Source organism: Montipora foliosa, chromosome 1 (assembly GCF_036669935.1).
Source record: "Montipora foliosa isolate CH-2021 chromosome 1, ASM3666993v2, whole genome shotgun sequence".
NCBI classification, from domain to species: domain Eukaryota; kingdom Metazoa; phylum Cnidaria; class Anthozoa; order Scleractinia; family Acroporidae; genus Montipora; species Montipora foliosa.
The window spans coordinates 69,835,493-69,850,492 of NC_090869.1; the positions used below are offsets into that span (position 1 = coordinate 69,835,493).

At 39.5% G+C, this 15,000-nt stretch overlaps 1 protein-coding gene across 1 annotated transcript in view; it reads left to right on the forward strand.

The window, feature by feature from the left end:
• Nucleotides 1-15,000, forward strand: part of LOC138007260 (glutamate receptor ionotropic, kainate 2-like) — a 37,633-nt gene that overhangs the window by 8,837 nt on the left and 13,796 nt on the right. The window contains exons 3-8 of the mRNA XM_068854066.1: nt 1,351-1,614; nt 2,212-2,474; nt 2,994-3,116; nt 9,694-9,864; nt 10,671-10,778; nt 12,166-12,309. Coding sequence (XP_068710167.1) covers nt 1,351-1,614; nt 2,212-2,474; nt 2,994-3,116; nt 9,694-9,864; nt 10,671-10,778; nt 12,166-12,309 — 1,073 coding nt within the window. The remainder of the gene's footprint in view (nt 1-1,350; nt 1,615-2,211; nt 2,475-2,993; nt 3,117-9,693; nt 9,865-10,670; nt 10,779-12,165; nt 12,310-15,000) is intronic.

Consider the following 15,000-nt stretch of genomic DNA (forward strand, 5'->3'; position numbering starts at 1 on the left):
GCATGTACTTAATACTAAAGCAGACTTATGTTTGATGCGACAAAACGACATAAGGTCCAGCTCAAAATGTATAGTAACATGTAGATCTTTCTGCGGGACGGATGGACCGTTCTTAACTAATCTTTGATTATTTGTAGGGGAGGCTGACAGAAGAAAATGCCACTCTTAAGTTAATAACGGCAAAGCGGCTTTCTCAGGCAAAGTTGTTACAACAGCTCTGCTTTATGAATTTTTAGGCGACATACTATTTTGAATCGAAAGCAAGCAAGTCAGCAAATATCAAATGGCAAATTTATTGAAACACTAAGATGTCGTTAATTATTGCCTCGAACAAAAGGTACCAATACTCAAGATGCCACTGAATTTGCATATGTTGCTTCTGCGGCTTTGAAAGGAAAAGTACCATACGCCAAATTGTGAAGCGATTGCTTTCGACAATACTAACAAGTTTTGTATACCGTGTCCCGCCATTTTGAAACAGAACAATAGCACTTTTATATGGATCAATGAATAATGGTACTGTGTAAACACTATCAGTTTGGACTGATTGAGCCAGTTGTGTAATCACCATCGGCATCAATATGATAATCTTCCTAATTATCACCATTATTATTTATAAAATAATTAGGATAGTACGCGCACTGTCATTGGTCAATAGCGTCATTGTGTTTAGATGAGGGTATGAAAACACGGCTGTGACATCACACGAATTTTGATTGGTTATATGCCGTCAGACGTGCGTTTTGATTGGCTGGTAGGAAAGAATTTCCCTTCATTTGTTTTCTTCATTGGTCGAATTATCTTTAAGAAATATTTTATAAAAGCAATAGAGGATTTTTTTTCGTGTTGCCATAACCTCATCTAAACACTCGGGGAAGTTGGGAGAATTCTCGACAGTTGTTTAAACCCTCGACTGCGACTGCGTCTCGGGTTTGCCTAACTGTCTCGAATTCTTCCAACTCCCCCTCGTGTTTAGATGAGGCTACAGAAACACAGAAAACGTCCTCTATTGTTTAAATAGAGGATATTGCATGGGCGCGTGGAGATACGAAATTTCTCTTCGAGGTATACAGTTGACCTTTTCTTGCTTATTCTTCACAAGCCTAACAAAGGTGATTCATCACCTCACGAAGATGCCATATTGTGTTAATTTAGAGAAAAAACTTGTCAAAGAAGTTTGCTAAACTGATAGAAATAGATCCCTCTTTGGCAACATTTTACCAGCCAACCTTGCCCAGAGTTGCTAACTCACGTAAAATTACGCTTATCAAGTGAGATCGGAGTGAATTTGTAAGCCTCCGTTAGGACTTCTATTATCTGCAGGTCAACCTCTCTATTATAATATTTCAGCCAATCAGCTTGTCTCCGAAGGAGTGATAGCCATTGTCAGCCCCAAGACTTCCACAGCTGTGAAAGCCGTCTACCCGCTCTGTTCCAAGTTCCACATTCCTCTTATTAGCGCAAGTGCAACAGATTCAGAATTCGATTTGAAGAATAAAGAGTATCTCCTTCGCATGTCTTCCTCTGACAATAAAATGACTTTTGCACTGCTGAAGTTAATTAAACATCATAATTGGAATCGGATGGGAATCTTGACGTCATCGACATATTATGGTAAGAATACATTTTGTGCGCATGTCCGGCGATGACGAACTGTTCTTAATTTCAACTTCGTACTTTTTTGTAAATCCTTTGGAAGAGTAAAAAGGTGGGATAAATGACTGCAGTCAACTCTCTCTTAATGGATGCTTCTAGAAGACTCTTTAGCCATATTATAGACGAATAATGCACCATTAGAGCCCTAACGCTTGGAAAATTTTTCCTCCCCCCTCCCTAGTTCAACTTCAGCTTTGTTATTTTGTCCAACTTTATTATTTCAATCAAATACAACGCATCTCAGAAGCAGTTTTAGCAACTTCTGAATCTAAAAACAGGAAAATTCGGGCCCTGGAAAAAATTCGTTTTTATTTTGATGTCACAGTTCTGCTATCCTCAGTCTCCTTACTAACGCGGTTAAGTGAAAAATCCGAGTTTTAAAAGGCTAATGGACACTGAAGAAAAATCAGTATGGAATTTTTCTTATTGTCTTTATCTCAGAAGTCATGGCGTTTCGATTAAGTATAGAAAAATCTGTCATACACATTTTACGTTTTTTGCAAAAATGTGTCAATCAATCAAGCGATGAACCAATAAATAAACATCATTTTCCAGGCATGAATTCATTGTTGGTTTTCAAAGAATTCGCAGTTCTTGAAAAATGGGAAATTCTAGCCACGGAACACTTCCTCATAAAGGACGGTAAAAGTGGTGTCAACGCCACCAAGAATCTATTAAAGCTAAGGGAACAAGGTGCACGTGTAATACTATTGAGCTGCTCAGAAGAGTATGTACCACATGTGTTAGCACAAGCGGAAAACCTGGATATGATGGCAAAAGGATGGGCTTGGATATTAACTGATGGAGCAATAAGTACGGTAAGTCAATATTTCAATGACATTTCTATGTAAGATCTCGTGTCGTAAGGGTAACTTTGGACAGACATACAAGGTTGATCCCGCGTCATCCCCAATTATATCCATTTTTCGGTGTCTTGTCATGAAGCCTCGGCTGTCATATTTGTACTCCACAACGAATTCGGAGGAGCCAGTGTAGCCCAGTGATTAGGGCCTTGAGATCCGGAGATCCCTGGTTAGAGACCTGCTCTGACCATTCGTTGAATTTGATCCTGGTAGTCCCTGGTTCAACTTCCCAGCTGCCCTTGTAAATAGCCAACTGGTTTGCCTCCGGCCAGTTGGGATTCTTATCAGTTGTTGTTGTTGTTGTGTTCTGTCGTTTCGTTAATTGTGTTTCATTGGCCCTGAAAAGCCCCTATGGGGAGCGGTCAATTAAGTATGTAATTATGAGGAGGCCAAGATGGTAGTTATAATGTGAGGGTTGTTCGGGATTCTATTATCATCCATCACAGGAATGATAAAGTAACCATGCATTTTTAGGACACTTCCATACGTTACAGAGAGGGTCTTATTGGTGTGAGCCTGCCCATGATGGGATCTGGCACGCTGTATAAGGAAGTATCAGAAGCATGGGAAAACACCGGAGAAACGAAACCACTTTCTGTAAGTAGAATAAGAATAACGTTGTGTAGTGGCAAGTCGGCAGAGCTTTGAAGAGGAGAATATAAAAGTAGATTCTTTATTGCCACGGATCATTATTTGTAGAAGACGAGCTATGATTCATGCGAAATAGATCACGAAAGAAATCGAAAGTAGGTGCGTTTTCAAAATATCGCTCGATCCTGATGAAGAAACCTGTCTTGTTACCGAGTTTTTTAATGGGTTTGAAAACCGGAAGTGCAGAAAAATGCACAATAGAATTAGGACGCGGGGATTTCATTTGTTAAAAGCTATGCGCGATAACCCCTAGGGGGACGTTGTAATTGAAAATATAAACATCGCTCAGTAGCCTGTGTACAGAAGCCCGCTCTCCGGAAAAAGAATTCGGAGAGGAGCGTCTGTGATTTATCGTTGATGAGCGTGTTCAATACCACGTGATTTTTCCTGAAATGTGTGGAAAATGATTTGATTGGTTATTACCCCTTGAGCATTGCATCATTGAAACAACTAGTTTTGATTGGCTTTCTTTTTTATTTCTCCAAACAAATATCTGCCGTTTACATCAACAACACAGTGAAAGATTTTATGATGAGTTCGTGTGTACTTTGTGCGTGGTAAAAAATACGGATAAAAATCTTTTTGATGGTCAAGGAGGTTTTTCTTTTAACGTACGATCGGAAATGTTATCTATGGAGTGTAAAGTGGAAATCGATTCTACATACATTTGTATAAAGAAACGAAGGGCGCTCCTGACGAATCTTCACGAGGTGAATGGCACGATTCAAAAGATTGTTTTCTCGACAACGTCTTCCGTTATCCCCTTACCAGTCAATGAAATCCCAACGCCTTGCTCGGAACAGCCTAGCCATTTTCAAAAACAAGCTACAAAGCAAGTGGCGCTGGAAGATTTGAGATGTGAACATATCCAGGAAGATAACAGCTCATCGGCAACAATCGGGGCTGCTCTGAATATCAGAGCCCTACCCGGTTGTAAGACTTGCATACACACCCTTTCCTTTAAAAGATTGCTTCTATGTTATAAAGCCAAGGAATCTTAAAAGTATCGGAGACTCTCTTCATTGCGCGTTTGGAATCTACCACATTGATCACAAATTTGAAAATTTAGCTCCAAAGAAATGTGAGCCACTCAAATTTTGGTCAGCGTAGATCACTCAATAATTTATGCAAATGTATTCCGGAACACGATTACCAACGGTAAATCACAGACGCTCCTCTCCGATTTTTTTTTTCGGAGATCGGGTGGCTGTACACAAGCTAATCTTCCAGCCGATGCAAAACAAACTTGTGAACACACTAACCGAAAATATCGCAAAGCGAATGAAAGGATCCTAAATAAGGAATTTTTACACCTCAGTGATATTGAGATAAACTGACTGAAACGTTAAATTGTTGCAAAGTCCACGTTATCTCTATCGTTATTAATTGGTATTGTAGCCATACGTTTCAAAATAAATTAAATTCAATTACTCGGAATACCTGAAGGGTATAGGTTGACTTTGTTTGGTGCGGCAAAATGGACAATAGAATTACGAGGCAGTGAATTCATTCACTTGATCCCTTGGATCAATACATTTCACCTCCCTGCATTACGAAACCAATTTTTCCAACAACAACAAAATAACAGCCGTGGTATCGAGTGTCGTTGGAGGGATTTCTGCGCTCGCGAGGCTTTAAACAGGCTCAATTCTTACAGAGTTCCATGAAAGTCCTTTCATAACATGCACGGTGGGGCAACCAAAGCGATGGGAGCTGTGTTGACGTTTCAGTGTGAAACTTTTAATGACGTTCGCCGATTTAGAAGCTCAATTCCATGTTCTGAGTGGAAGGAAGCTCAAGAGCAGCTAAAGGCTGAAAATGCTGGATTTATTCTTTTGAAAATGTATTTATAAGATAGTTAATCTAAATCTTGCATGTTGACAACATTTTGAAATCGTCAGTACAGAACTCCCAGCAGCGGTATGTTGGAAATGCCTGAAATTTCTTTTTCTTTCAGCTGTTCTTTGTACGAGCATCATCCGCGGATGTCAATTTTTAATTGTTTCACGGTCTTCGTTTTAGCTTCCTAGAGGGAGGTCACCGCATTATTCACAACACTCATAATTTCGAAACTTTGCAGCTGGTTGCCTGTGTAGCTTGTACGAGGAGGGCTAAATTTTACTTGGCCACATTAATTACAAGACTGGTTTTCACCAGTTTCCTCTCTCGCTACGATTCACTCTCCCTTGGTCAAATGGTTTCACTTTGTATGTCACCCAGTGTATGTCAATTTGTATGTCATGCCCACGCAGTGAATTATGTGTGAACAATTTCAAAAAGATTTCAAAAGGGGGGCCACTTTTTAAACATCTTCCTAAGACAAGGGTTAGTTTACACCATCATTATACAAGAAATGCAGAGAACTATGTGATACCCAAATGCAGGACTGAAAAACTACTTCGTAGCTTCTTCCCAAGTACAGTCTTGACTTTAAATAATCACTAGCCTGCATAGATCATGTAGTCGCATGTACGTCATTTTTTTTCCTTTTTACTCGTGGATATATCCATGAGTTATGGTGAGGTTCTTTATGCAAATATATCACTCCTGCGTAACCGGAAGTTCAATCTAATAAGCCAATCAGGATGGATAATCACAACACAGCTTAGAAAGCTGTGACTTCCTGTTCGCGAGGTTGTGCGCCGCCATTGCTGTATGTCGCTTTTATACTTAAGTGTTTGAGCACCTTCCGCTGCATTTAGAAGCAAGAAACGGAAGAATTAAAGAAATGGCTTTCTTCGAAGGTGAAGCAAAATATTCTGAACAAGTACAGATTGGTGCAATTAATTGTGCACCGCCTTTCACTGACCAACGCGAAGACTTTAATACATGTAGAAATGGAATCGACAGACACATAGTGAGAAGACAGTGCCTGTTCATCCCCTAAGCTCACGGGGGATAAATAAATTCCATTTTGGAAGGTGACTGCCATTTGGAGAGTAACATCGAAGCTATCAAAGTATACCAATGTTTATCAAAGCTATCACGAAGTTTTGCAAGCTATGAGTCATCAAAGCGACATGAATACAACTTGAAGAACATCTGTGACATGAAACATAGTGAGGCAACCAAGCAATCCAAGCTTCCAGACACTAGTACTTGTGTGGTGGACCATAATGAAGAACTGTCGAAAGACTCGGTCACTGATTATGTAACGAAAACTGATGAGAAATCCCTACCAATCTCCTGTGATAGAGCAAGGGCTGAGGCAGTACATGCTCCCCGCGGGACAGAGAATCTTCCAGGATTAATTCCTCACAAGAAAACGTCGAGCTTGTTTCAGAAAGACAAGGTAATTAGAAGGTGTATGGTGCATTATTTAAATAAGCACGTACCGAGCTCGTCTGAGTTGAGAAAATGTTTAAGGGCGGTGGGTTTGGCGCAGTGGTAAGATCTCTGTCTTTCAACCCTAAGGTCCCGGGTTCCATTCCCGGTTCTGCCGAGAGTGGAATATTTGGCGACCTTCTTTCCCGCTGAAGTTCACTCAGCTTTCCATCCTTCCGAGGTCGGTAAAATGAGTACCAGCATGCATGGACTGCTTAGAAGCGGCTGCAATTTGCACCTGTATATGCTTCCATTCCTCCGGGGGTAAATTGATCATTGTAAAGCGCCTTTGAGACTTGTGCTAAAGGCACCACTTTACTTTACTTTACTTTTTTATCTCTTGCTTTTTTGGCGAATATTATATCTCTATACCTAGACTGCAACTCAGACGTAACAATCTTCGATAGTAGGAGATTCTAATCGTCATTTTTATCTTATTATCCGCAGGACTGCTAAACACAATAAAGACTTGTCAGTTCTATTGTGTATTCAAGATCAATCTGCTACTATGCATTCGACAAAATTGAACCAACAAAATGAGAATTATTGTCTGTCAAGAGAAAAGCTATTGATATCAGGAGACATTGAATCGAACCCAGGCCCTGCTGCTCATCGAACGAGTACACATACAGCACATACAATAATAAGAAATCCTTCTATAGGAGTGTTGCAGGCTCGATTAGCTCAAAAGGGATTGAAGGTACTAGAATGTACCTCAGATGGTTCATGCTTCTTTTCTTCTGTTGGCCACCAGTTATGCAATGATCCTTCCTATCACATGAATGAAATACTGCTGGAGTTGAATCCATCAGAAACAACCGTCAAAAATTTATTGGACCCATTACAGAGCAATTGTGTGTTTGTTTTCACAGCAACATACATGGTGTCATGCACTTATTGTGCAAGCAGTTTGGAATGTGTTAAATGTTACTATACGTATAAATGAATCCATTGAGGGGTGGGCACCAGTAACTGTTATCCGTCCTATAAGCGGACCAAAGGGAACTACTGTGAACATTGGACATCTAGATGGAAGACACTATGTTTCAGCACTTCAGTTAGATTATTATAATGACAGTCTTTCAGGTTATGAAATCAGCGGTGTTACCAATGTTAACAATTATTCAGAGCCTGGTAATAATCGATTAATTAACAATGGCCAAAAATGATGTGAGTGTCAGTAATAATTTCTACAAAGCAGGGGCAAAAAAGAGTTTATATGAGAGAATGTATCAAGCGGAAGAGACAAAATCACTTGAAGAGTTCAGGGAAAAGAAAAACAATGCAAAACGCCAAAACAGATCTGAAAATATTGAAGCAGCAAGGGAATAGGAAAAGAAAAGCAACCCAGAACATATCAGAGACCTAAACAGAAAAGCATAAAACCATTTAAGGAAAACTATGCAGAGCTCAAGGCTAAACCAAACGGAAATTTGTCAAGGTCAAGACTCTAGTAGACATTCCATGTCAAAAGTGATTCAGTCTTTTTCGTGATAAGATAACACATGGCCCTGAATATATATGCACTTCCTGTGATCAGTTATGGTTCAGATCATCTGTTTCTAAGTGTAACAGTATCAAATATAGTGATAAATATTCGCAAGGTTTGTTGGAGGAATGTATAACTGGCACAAAAAGTGTTAATATTACTGAATGGATCTGCTCTACTTGCTAAACCTGATGACATTAACAATATGACCTGGCAAAAAAAATCAGACCTTATTCAAAATCACCCTGTCATCTGTGCAACGAACTTTGAACACATGGTACAGCTCTTTATAGACTGAGGATGTGTTAAAGAGTAATCTTATGCCTATTGGAGAAATGGTATACTTACTTCACAGGGTTGAATTCCAGCAAAGGGGATTACCTCACATACATGCATTATTTTGGGTATCTAGTTGCATATGAGAGCCCACCATGCTGTTACACAATTATCCAACTATCAATGCTAATGCATAAAGAAAACTTCAGCCTGCCAATTTTAAACAATCGCGGTAACTTTCATATCCACGAGTAACGACAGTGGCACTTTGATTTGTATTAGTAATCGTTTTGGGATTGTTTGTAATTCGATATTGTAATCATGATTGCATCCCAGTCCCTGCTTTTTTATACGATTTGCTTGTAATCTTAGTTCTTAGAATTCTTTGAACAACATTGTAATTCATTAATTTGCGATGATGTTGTGATTAAACCTTACTATTCTATTCTGTTCTATTCTTTTCTTTTCTATTCTATTCTACCCCTGCATTGCGTGGATTCACGTTATTTAATTTCCGACCCAATAACCAGTACCAAATCAAATTACTACTTTTGCTTGGTGACCTATTGATTTTGTTTGCAAACACTAAGGGATGTTCACCAATACGTTATCCGTTGTCATGAACCCTACAGACTTCTATTGGCTGCAGAAACATTTAATTATTTTGTTCCGTAATTAGTAAATTTGAACATCGCTTTAGTCTATTCAATCCTTGCAATTTGTTTTTTAACTCTTCCAAAATGTATCACCCTACTTCTGCGCAACATGGCATTCCGAGTAAACGCTTTAAAGAGCGTCTTGTTTTGTTAAAAACAACAGAATTAAGTACCAACTTTTTCGCTGATGCCTTGACGGGCAATTTAAGCCCTAGGTGCAGGCGCTTAAAACAAAATATTAAATTGTTGCGGTGTTGCATGCACTCCTAATCCAGTAAGTAATCAAAACAATTCGCTACTTTTTATTCTTCTTATTTCTTATTCTTGCGTATCCATGCTAATTGCACCTACTTACCTCATTCTGGCTGATATATTTGTTAGAATTTTTGCCTATAGTAGCCGGAAATTAGAAATGTTCATCAGCGTTAAAAAACGAATATATTATATTTTGCCTTCAGCTTTTAAAAAGGTCTATAATTCACAAGAGTATGGATCCTCCGTTAACCTCTGCGAAAAAAATAATTTTCAGAGTCTTCTTCCTTTGGGAACTTGTGAACATGGAAGACATTAATTTTGTGAGACCGGGCCTACGGTTTATAGTCCTTACCCGAGACGACTTGAAGGTATAACCATTTGCGGATGAAATTACAAAGCACTTTCTCCTCAGTTATCTTAAGATCATGATTGTTGATGCGGCCGGTGGTTCGAACCCGCAACCTCCCACGTGACAGCCCGATGCTCAACCAACTGAGCAGAGGACTTTTATTTTTTATTTCAGGGTCGAGCTGGAAGAATTTATGACGCTGTACGGACTATTGTCAATTCTACTGAAAAGTTACTTGCTCCAAACGAATCAATCGCCTTGCCAGCGGTCAAAAATGGACTATGTCCATCGTTGAAAGAGAAACCTTGGGATGGTGGAAGGATTTTTCTGTCAGACCTTAAAAATGTAAGTTTCTTTTTACCTTTCCCTTAATTTTTCAGAGTTTATGTACATTGTTATTAAAGGCTGAAATCTTTAAAGTGAAATAATTAAATTAAAAAAAGAACAGAAAAGAGGAAAAAGAGCAGCATGTGCATACGTAAACATGACGTCTTTCGAAACGTGTAAACACGATCAGTGGCCTTCTCTCTTTTTATATGAAAAGTTTAATATTTTCTTAACTTCTTTCACAAAACACCTAACGAGGGCTTGCCTGAATTGATATTCAAGGATATCTGCACTAAACGTTCAAACGGTTATTCCTTATGCAGGGGAGACGACTGCCCTCTTGTACCTGTAGCTTTGGCACTCTCTTGCGTACAGAGGTGCAATCATAGGAAGCAATGACAACTTTACTGAACGTGGAATTTTACAGTTTAATTAATTAAGCGGAAGGAGCTGTACCACCGATTAAAAACAAAAGATTATAGTAAAGAATTTAAGTTCCCAGTCAATATAGTGTCTGACTTAACTGTGCGGCATCGTGATTACATCGGTAAATGAGTAAGGAAACTCATTTATTTTTTATTGAAGTCATCACTCCTTCTATTATTTTATACATGACCCCACATACATTAAGGCTCATCCGGTTTTGACGAAGTAAAGGCTTCCTCTTTCTTTTTCTTCTCTTCGTTTAGTAAAATACTGTATAACATATATATAGTACAACCGGGGCAATGATAATTGTTTAGTACTGAGTGGATAGTCTAAGTCATGGTTTTCCAAGGCTAACATTGTTGTCACTACTGGTATAAAAACACTTGTATCCTTAGGTCAGAACACAAGGAATCATGAGCAAGATCAGATTCTCCCCGACGGGATCTCCATATCACAACATATATGACATAGTAAATTACCAGCATGATGAAGGATGGGTAAAGGTATTTATATAATGTCAGATAAAACTCTTTATAATAATTGAGTTTTATCAGGACTCCAACAACTCACATATTTCTATCAAGTGAAGCTGTGATCGTCGCAGTTATGAACGCAATTTTTGCAATTGCAAAAAGAAGCCTGAAAAATTCAGGACTTCAATGGGGTTTGAACCCGTGACCCTGCGATACCGGTGCGACGCTCTAACCAACTGAGCTATGAAGCCACTGACGTGGGTCTGTCTTTCTTCCTTTGTACAAACAAATTTCACAGCGCGAACCTAAAATCCAACTGCTTGCACGTCTCTGCACCTGCTCCACCTTAGCATTAAGAGTAACGTAAGCGGGTGACCAGACTTGGGTGGCGTAACGCAGTTGCGACTTGACCAACGGCAAATAGAGGGAGCGGCTAACAGAGACAACAATAAGTAGTGGACATGTCCGTTAAGCAAACTAAGAAGCTCGTTTACTTTCGTCGTGATAGTGTGTATGTGTGAGTCCTAAGACAGCGTACTAGTTATGATGACGCCAAGATCTTTTCCTCTGAGACGCGTGTCAAGGTTGTGCCATCAACGGTGCAGTCGAAACCAATCGGGGTCTTTTTCCTAGTCAGAGCTAGTGCTTTACATTTGGTTGTATTAAATCTGATATTATTGCGCTGCGACTAGTTAAGCATATTTGAGAGAGAGTGGCTTGTATGAGGTCACAGTGTTCTAGAGACGAGACATTTCGATATAGCTTGGTGTGGTCGGCGTAGGGTGCAACCTTCACGCCGTCAGCAGCTTCATCCGGCAGATAATTTATAAACAAAGTGGACAACATGGGCCCTAAAATGCCCCCCTGCGGAACGCCAGAACTTACAAGAGATCAATGTTAGGCCGCACCCTCAAGAACCACCCTTTGTGAAGGCTCAGTTAGATAGTCCTTAAACCAGCAGAAAAGTTGCCCTTTTACACCGTATAGCCTCAGCTTTGCCAGAAGAACGTTGTGACCGACAGTGTCAAAGGCCTTAGCAAAGTCCAGATAAATCATATCTGTCTGAATAAGGACTGATAAAGACTGATAAGGACTTACCGATTGTGTGTAAGACTGACAAGAGCTGGGTTACACAAGAACGGTTTGGCAGGAATCCATGCTGCAGTTCGCTTATTAAGTCGATCTTTCACGTGTGTGAGACCTCAGAGCAATTAGATGGACCTTTTCTTTAAAGGGAAAGAAAATACCCAAATATAAGTCACGAGTGGTTTAGTTTATGCTACCAATTCTGGAATTTGCCAAAGAACAGAAGTCACTTCCGTTTTTTGGCAAATTGGCAAACTGGTTGTTTCAAATAAGAAAATATAGAAGTGAGTTACGAGACAGGCACATTTATAATGTTTCGTTATATAAATAGGTTGGAGTTTATCATCATGAAGGGGAAACTCGTTTGGAGATGAACAGAAAAAAACCTATTGTGTGGCCTAGCGGTACTCTCAATAAACCCACACTGGCGAGTGTCGAGCTCAAGTATATGAAAATCAAAGTTCTTATAGCATTGGTATGTATAATGGTTTTTATTAAATTCTCAACCTCGGATAATGCAATTCTCGTGCTCTGATTGGTTCACTCAATCTCGGTTATCAGCTCATATACCTTAGTTTGACCTTATATAGTAAATGATTGCGCTTAGCGTTGCTAAACTAAAAACGTTTACGCCAGAAAGCGAAATTTCTTTCGGTATAAAGCAAAAGAAAAACGTTTTTGTGGAAAGTTTAGATCACTTTCGAAGCTTAGAGATACGCGAAAAGGTAAGAAATGTTTTTGTGATGAGCCTGCGTCTGTCTGACCACGAGGTATTACACAACATCGCATCTTCATCAAATTTTTTCGATTTCGCTAGGATTTTCTCGCTTTTTTCACTCGTATTTCGTACTTCTAAACTTTTGGAGTTTAAGGAATTTAATAAAACAATTATTCCATGAGCGCTTGTTGGATATGAGAGTGGTTATAGCCAACTCGGCGCTACGCGCCTCGTTGGCTATTTACCATCTCATATCCAACGCGCGCTCATGGAATAATTGTTAAGTATACTGTAAGTAATAGGCAAATACCATGCAGCCTTATTTCATTGATTTGACATGCAACGCAGATAACAATAATAATAATAATAATAATAATAATAATAATAATAATAATAATAATTACGGAGCTACAATAGCTTGTTTGCTAGGGACTGCAAGAATTCTACGAAACGTGCTAGATACCTAAGGTGAAGGGAGACGACTTGATATCCAGTAAAATGTAAATCGGCGTAAAATCTGAAAAATTCTGAGAGAAAAGCAGAAATAATAGAGAAATTTGGCATCACGTTTACGTGAAACACGAACGGCAAAAGTGACCACGTGACTATGATTTTCCCGCCATTTTTCACGTTTGCCGGTTGCCGCTTGCCGTTTCTACGCGAAAGTAGGCATTTTCTAGTTTGCCGTATACGTGAAAATTGCCGTATATAAGAGGACGTGATTTCTACGTAACAAATTGTTTTACCATTTTTTGGTAAGTCAAACAGGAAAATATTAGGTTTCATGGTTATAGTATGTCCATAAGTGACTTCCTGTTGACTCACGAAACAGCTTCATCGAAACTGGGGCGAAATTAACTAAATACTCGCGATTAACAGAGTCCATTCCAAGTTGCTGAGAGTTACGCGAAGCTCATAAAATCACAAGCCTCACTCCATTTTACACGAAACGTGAAATGGCAAGTCCACGTTTGCCGTTTCCCGTAAACATAATGGTAAATCTCTCTTATAACAGTAACGAACTTTATTTAAGCGTCAAGTATATTTAGCTCTGCTGCAATATTATAAGGGACACTGTTCACAGAACGCAACTCAACTCTTATCAAGTTGTACATTGGTTTTTGAGGAGAGGGGAAAACTGGAGCAGCCCGAGAAAAACCTCTCGGAGCACGCGGAGTAGAGAACCAACAAACTCAGCCCACATGTGACGCCAAGTCTGGGAATCGAACCCGAGCCACGTTGATGGGGGGTGACTGATCTCACCACTTTGCCATCCCTACTCCTAAGGGATATTCGTATTCATTATTTTCTAAAACCATTGCGAGAAACGTTGAAATTCAGGCTCTGGGGCCCTTTTCTCGAAAGTCCTGAAACTTTACGGGCCATTTTCGGGTGTTACAATTCCCTCTATATCTCATGAACGGAGAGGATTTAAGTCGACTGTGTCTGCAGTCAGTTTGTTTTTTGTTACCTTGAAAATATGTCCAAAGATTGGCTTTCCCCAACAAGCGGTTGGCAGGTTCACAAATGGCTCTTCGGGATCGAAAAGCTCTCCGGACTTTCGAGAAACGGGCCCCTGATCCGTGACTCAAAAGCAGCCAGTAACCCCCAAAACAAAGAACTACTGCATGGACTACATGGACAAAGTAAGAATATTCACATATGAAGCTGTAAACGCTTGGAGTAAGATGATCGCAAAACTTAAAACGACCTATTTTTCTGCTGTGGTGATTTTTCTGTCGATAACGGCAATGTTAATGCTTTTTTAGTGAAAACATTAAATTGATAAGTTGTTCTTTTACCCCGAAAGAGACGTCTGAAAGAGAACTGAAAACAGTCGAACATAGGTACACTGTGGTGTTCTTCTCTAACGCACTAATTTGATTAGCATTCTCTTCCTCAACCTCTTTCTATCTACAGTCAAGGAACACTTGTCGTTTCCACCAGCAGAAGCTCGGTCAATATTCTGTTAGAAAGATAGAAAATGTTTTCCAAAATTTTGGAGACCTTGTATATTGTGTATACCTTTTTGGAACTATGACTGCATTATAGCTCAGTAGGAAACTAACATCACTACGTCTTTCTTCTGTGGAACGTTCAAGTACATAAATAAATAAGTTTAGTGTAAATACACAGGTGAATATTCAAAATCGCGCGCTCTCATTGGCTCGCTATCTCGGATTAGTATATACTAAAACAGTGGATAGCATTGAACTCGCGCGCTGATTGGCTCGTCCAACTCCGAATTTCCTGTGCTATTTACCTCTGAGCCACTCGGGAAAAAATGGCGTCCCGATTTGCATCCGTGACAAGTGAAGAAAACATCCAAATTAATTTTTTGTGCTGTTTATTATCTCACTGTTTTAGTATATACTAAAAGAACTATTCACCTCAGTGTCGGTGGCTAGCGTTGGATATTTACCTCGCCGCTTCGCAGCTCGGTAAATA